Genomic DNA, 6320 nt, shown 5'->3' with positions numbered 1-6320 from the left:
ACTGAACTGCATTGTACAGTGCTGGGTTGTACTGGACTGGGTTGTACTGGGCTGGGTTGTACTGGGCTGGGTTGTACTTAGCTGGGTTGTACTGGGCTGGTGTTGCACAGGGCTGTGTTGTACTGGGCTGCGTTGTACAGTGCTGGGTTGTAATGCACTGGGTTGTATTGGGCTGGTTTGTACTGGGCAGTGTTGTGTAGGGATGTTTTGTGCAAGGCTGGGTTGTACTGGGCTTGCTTGTACTGAACACAGCTTCTAACCAGTCCTAAATGAGTGCTGTGTCACTAATAATGCTGGGTCTGGATTATTCACTGCCTTCAGCTTTCCAGTCCAGTCACCCAGCGGAGAGTTTCCCTCTACATTTCTGTGTTCCAGGTGTCAACATGGTTTCTTCTGTGAAAGGCAGTCTGCTTGACAGGTTGGCTCCTGTCTTCGGGGGTTTATGCCCTGTTGGCGTTGGCGTAGACATGGTGATAAGTGGACACACCAGAATACCGGCAGCGGCAGGATTACGGGGGTCAGTGATAGATTTGGGGCGATGCTGTATCAGGCTACACAGAGAGGGATCTGAATGTGGAGACACAGGAAAGTTCAACCATGGGCTGAGAAACAAAATTCTGCGTTGGGAAAGATTTGGGGGCAAGATTACTGGGCTGGTGAAGCCCTTTCCCATCCTGTCCTCTCTTTGCCCTCACCTGATGGTTAAAACTTGTCTGCATCCACGTGCCTGTGTTGATGCTGCAAGTGAGTTTTCGTTGCAAGTGTCCCTCACTTGTGTGTGTGGCAATGAACCGAACTAGACAGCTCAAATAGAATTAAAATCACGATTGGTGATGTTAGATTTGCCAGAATTGTAACTCACTTTTAAATCACTCAGTTATGTCTGATCTATGTGGGAAAACTTGCGATGTTAAAGAGCGTTGAGGTGGGCAGTGATCTAGTTAAGGTCTTCCACACTTTTGTACCATAGGTATTAACAATACCGCAGAATTTTTAACAAGTTAAATCAACAAAAGCACACGCGGGGGAAAGCTGAAGACATTTATTTTTTGATATAAATTTTATTCAAATGCATATTTTGCATTAGTTATTCTGTGGAGCGAGATCTAGAAAAACATTTTGGCATTGGCTTGTGGAGATATAAATATCAATCTTTAAGTGAAATTTGAAAAAATCAATTTAAAGACCTCATTAGTACATGAAATAAACGTAAATTAATCTTTCTAATACATGGCATCTCCTTAAGTACCTTTGTATTACACATTTATCAGTAAGGTCATTGGCTCACTATATTTTTGTGTGGTGGTGTGACTTCCAGAATAATGTTAATCATCAGCTTGACTTCAGTCTAAGTGCAAGCTACATACTGAAACGCATAAATAAATGTATGAGTGACATAAGCTGTGTATATCGGACAAGGTCTTATAATGTACAGCATGAACCTGTGAAGCAGCTGATGAAGATTGTTAAAATCTATGGTGCCTATAACCTATATAGTGCTCATGTATCAAATATTCTCCACATATTATCCTAGACTTCGTTAACCACTTGTAAATGAAATTGGAGATTGCTCTGATCTCTGTTCTCTCTATGGATGTTAAACAGTCTCTTAATTGCAGAAAATAAAATTATTTGCATAATTGTTAAACAATCCTCCATCAATAAAATTATAGCCATCATCCCACAACTCATTTTTCAAGGTAAATAATAATACTTTTTTAAAAGACTGAAATTTATATTCTCTTCACGGGTCCAGAATTCGAATCAGCCATTTGGCTCTTTTGTGTTATTTGTTACGCAGGACAGAAATCATTTCGTACTTTGTATTCCCGTCAGTTGTTTGGTCTTTAGTACAGCAGACCTCCTCTAAGACTGCCTCTTGGTGATGAAACTCAATGAAGACAACATAAATGGAACTGCCCAGGATGCCCCCAATCAAGGGTGCGACGACAGGAACCCACCACCAGCCATCACCAGCTCTGCAAAGAGGTAAATGTTAAGTGTTGAAGACTCACTCTGTGCCAACCCAACATCCCAAACTCTTAGAATCCAACAGACCCTGTTCACATTCATGAATGTGTTGCCAGCACTTGAGCCACTCTTATAGGGAGAGGTAGGACTTTACTCTTTGTAGCGTAGGAGACTGCTGGGTGACAGTGTAGATATGCATAAATGAATGAGAAGCAGCATCGGTAAGATGCAGACTTTTTCCCTGGTTGGAGAATAAATACTCAAAGAGCATAGGTTAAAAGTGTGAGCAAAATGATTTAATAGGGATTCGAGGAGCAACACTTTCATGCAAAAGGTCATTTATATCTGGAACAAGCAGGTTAAGGCAGGTATTTTTAAGACTTTTGGACAGGTACATGGATGGGAAAGGTTTAGGGGGTTATTGGTCAGGTGTAGGCAAATGGTCAGCATGGGTGAGATGGACAGATGGGAAAGTTTCCATGTTGTGTTGCCCTATGATTCTAATCTGTGTGTATCGAGTTGGGAGTTCTTTTTCATGAAAAATACATGAAATAGATTTAGAAACATAGAGACATAGAAACATAGAAAATAGGTGCAAGAGTAGGCCATTCGGCCCTTCGAGCCTGCACTGCCATTCAGTACGATCATGGCTGATCATCCAACTCAGAACCCTGTACCTGCTTTCTCTCCATACCCCCGATCCCTTTAGCCACAAGGGCCATATCTAACTTCCTCTTAAATATAGCCATTGAACCGGCCTCAACTGTTTCCTGTGGCAGAGAATTCCACAGTTTCACCACTCACTGTGTGAAGAAGTTTTTCCTCATCTCGGTCCTAAAAGGCTTCCCCTTTATCCTTAAACTGTGACCCCTCATTCTGGACTTCCCCAACATCAGAAACAATCTTCCTGCATCTAGCCTGTCCAATCCCTTTAGAATTTTATACGTTTCAATAAGATCCCCCCTCAATCTTCTAAATTCCAGTGAGTATAAGCCTAGTCGATCCAGTCTTTCTTCATATGAAAGTCCTGCCATCCCAGGAATCAATCTGGTGAACCTTCTCTGTACTCCCTCTATGGCAAGAATGTCTTTCCTCAGATTAGGGGACCAAAACTGCACACAATATGCTAGGTGTGGTCTCACCAAGGCCTTAACAACTGCAGTAGAACCTCCCTGCTCCTGTATTCAAATCCTTTTGCTATGAATGCCAACATACCATTTGCCTTTTTCACCGCCTGCTGTACCTGCATGCCCACCTTCAATGACTGGTGTACAATGACACCCAGGTCTCGTTGCATCTCCCCTTTTCCTAATCGGCCACCATTCAGATAATAATCTGTTTTCCTGTTCTTGCAACCAAAGTGGATAACCTCACATTTATCCACATTAAATTGCATCTGCCATGAATTTGCCCACTCACCTAACCTATCCAAGTCACCCTGCATCCTCTTAGCATCCTCCTCAGTTAACACCACCGCCCAGCTTCGTGTCATCTGCAAACTTGGAGATGCTGCATTTAATTCCCTCATTTAAATCATTAATATATATTGTAAACAACTGGGGTCCCAGCACTGAGCCTTGCGGTACCCCACTAGTCACTGCCTGCCATTCTGAAAAGGTCCCGTTTACTCCCACTCTTTGCTTCCTGTCTGCCAACCAATTCTCTATCCACTTCAATACCATACCCCCAATATGGTGTGCTTTAAGTTTGCAAACTAATCTCCTGTGTGGGACCTTGTCAAAAGCCTTTTGAAAATCTAAATATACCACATCCACTGGCTCTCCCCTATCCACTCTACTAGTTACATCTTCAAAAAATTCTATAAGATTTGTCAGACATGATTTTCCTTTCACAAATCCATGCTGACTTTGTCCAATGATTTCACCTCTTTCCAAATGTGCTGTTATCACATCTTTGATAACCGACTCTAGCATTTTCCCCACCGCCGATGTCAGACTCACCGGTCTATAATTCCCCGGTTTCTCTCTCCCTCCTTTTTTAAAAAGTGGGGTTACATTAGCCACCCTCCAATCCTCAGGAACTAATCCAGAATCTAAGGAGTTTTGAAAAATTATCACTAATGCATCCACTATTTCTTGGGCTACTTCCTTAAGCACTCTGGGATGCAGACCATCTGGCCCTGGGGATTTATCTGCCTTTAATCCCTTCAATTTACCTAACACCACTTCCCTACTAACATGTATTTCTCTCAGTTCCTCCATCTCACTAGACCCTCGGTCCCTTACTATTTCCGGAAGATTATTTATGTTCTCCTTAGTGAAAACAGAACCAAAGTAGTTATTCAATTGGTCTGCCATGTCTTTGTTCCCTATGATCAATTCACCTGTTTCTGACTGTAAAGGACCTACATTTGTCTTGACCAATCTTTTTCTTTTCACGTATCTATAAAAGCTTTTACAGTCAGTTTTTATGTTCCCTGCCAGCTTTCTCTCATAATCTTTCTTCCCTTTCCTAATTAAGCCCTTTGTCCTCCTCTGCTGGTCCCTGAATTTCTCCCAGTCCTCAGGTGTGCCACTTTTTCTGGCTAATTTATATGTTTCTTCTTTGGACTTAATACTATCCCTAATTCCCCTCGTCAGCCATGGGTGCACTACCTTCCCTGGTTTATTCTTTTGCCAAACTGGGATGAACAATTGTTGTAGTTCATCCATGTGATCTTTAAATGCTTGCCATTGCATATCCACCGTCAACCCTTTAAGTATCATTTGCCAGTCTATCTTAGCTAATTCACGTCTCATACCTTCAAAGTTACCCTTCTTTAAGTTCAGAACCTTTGTTTCTGAATTAACAATGTCACTCTCCATCTTAATGAAGAATTCCACCATATTATGGTCACTCTTACCCAAGGGGCCTCGCACGACAAGATTGCTAACTAACCCTTCCTCATTGCTCAATACCCAATCTAGAATGATTCTCTCCTGAGATTCTAGATTTGCTAAATATATCCATGTGCAGCATCGTACATTGCCCTCTGGAAGAGCTTCCCAGCACTAAATCAGCTAGAGACATGATATCAATAGGAAGCAGGGCAGCACAACCCTTTATTACTCAGATGTTTTAGGTAACATGTTTGAGATCTGTCACAGGGGGATCCTTTACTACCATAAGCTCTGTGTAATTGTTCAAATTGATTGCTCCTTTTAGGAGTATTCCATGGTTCTGCAACTGTTTAATTCTGCAGTCAGCTTTGTTACAAAATAAAAATGCTGTCACATCATTTTCGTGTTCGCCTGAGAAGACAGAAGGTGTCTTTGCTTAACATCTCATTCAAAGGATAATACTTCTAGATAGCAGAACATCCTCAGCACAACTCTGAAGTACATTAGTGTTTTGTTCAACAAATAATGTTAAATTTGATTGACATTATGAAAGCAATATTTTCAGTGAAAACACAAATTTGTACTGCTGCACATAGCAAGTTTGCAGTTCACCACAAATTGATTCTAATATTATCCTCATATTAATCTGTGAAATGGCCTGGAATGTATGAAAGAGCACATATTTACACTGCTGGACTACGTGGTATGAAACACAGATGAGTGTTTTAGCTTCCCCTGAAAACCACTCACCAGTCACAGTACATACTGAGTCATTCTCTTGAGCACTAAATTCAAACTGGCATAAGCACATTCTCTTAATCTACCAGCATATCAAGTACTGAAGAATAGACGTAATCAGAACTAATGCTGCCAGGTTAAACAATGCAAGGAACTGGGCTTCTGCCCATTATGGCTATAAACCACTTGCATTAGTTTCAGGAGAATAGACTATCACTTGAGCCTGGTGCCCAAGTAGTCAGATGGCACCATCTGGTACCCTTCAATCAGTAACACGCTCTTTTTCTATATGTATAATGAATGAATTGCTCTCATCCCTTCCACGGTTACCATAATGAAAAATTGGGAATTTCTCTGTTTTCCAAATGTTCTATCAAATTTCACATTTTACATCCAGTCAGAACTGAAATCCCGGCTTCGGGGGCCAAGGGTAGTAAACAACTTGGGGAACATACAACACGCTGGACGAACTCAGCAGGTCAAGCAGCATCTATGGAGGGAATAGGACAATTGACATTTCAGGCTGAGCACCTCCATCTGGACTGGAAGGAAGCGGTTTAGTCCGGGCACCTGGCAAAGAGTGGTTCAGAGGCTTTTTAGAGCTGATGCCTCAGCGTCACAGACAGGGGCTTGATCCTGACCTCTGGCACTGTCTGCCCCCTGTGACTGTGTGGCTTTCCCCTGGGTTTTTTGGCAGATTGGTGGGTTAATTGGCCTCTGTAAATTGCCATGAACTGTGGGTGAGGATGTGTAAATGGAGGAACAGTGGGA

General features: G+C 42.1%; 1 protein-coding gene across 4 annotated transcripts in view; it reads right to left on the bottom strand.

Annotated features, from left to right (window-relative positions):
* Positions 1–1305: 1305 nt before the first annotated feature.
* The window catches only part of aqp9b (aquaporin 9b), a 97406-nt gene continuing 92391 nt past the window's right edge, over positions 1306–6320 (bottom strand). For all 4 annotated transcript variants that reach the window (XM_073032918.1, XM_073032920.1, XM_073032919.1 and 1 more), the window contains one exon: positions 1306–1979. In XM_073032918.1, coding sequence (XP_072889019.1) covers positions 1787–1979 — 193 coding nt within the window. In that variant the 3' untranslated portion in view covers positions 1306–1786. The remainder of the gene's footprint in view (positions 1980–6320) is intronic.

The sequence above is a fragment of the Hemitrygon akajei genome, chromosome 30, assembly GCF_048418815.1.
Source record: "Hemitrygon akajei chromosome 30, sHemAka1.3, whole genome shotgun sequence".
NCBI classification, from domain to species: Eukaryota; Metazoa; Chordata; class Chondrichthyes; order Myliobatiformes; family Dasyatidae; genus Hemitrygon; species Hemitrygon akajei.
The sequence above is the reverse complement of the archived record's forward strand: the minus strand, read 5'-3'. Positions and strand labels throughout refer to the sequence as shown.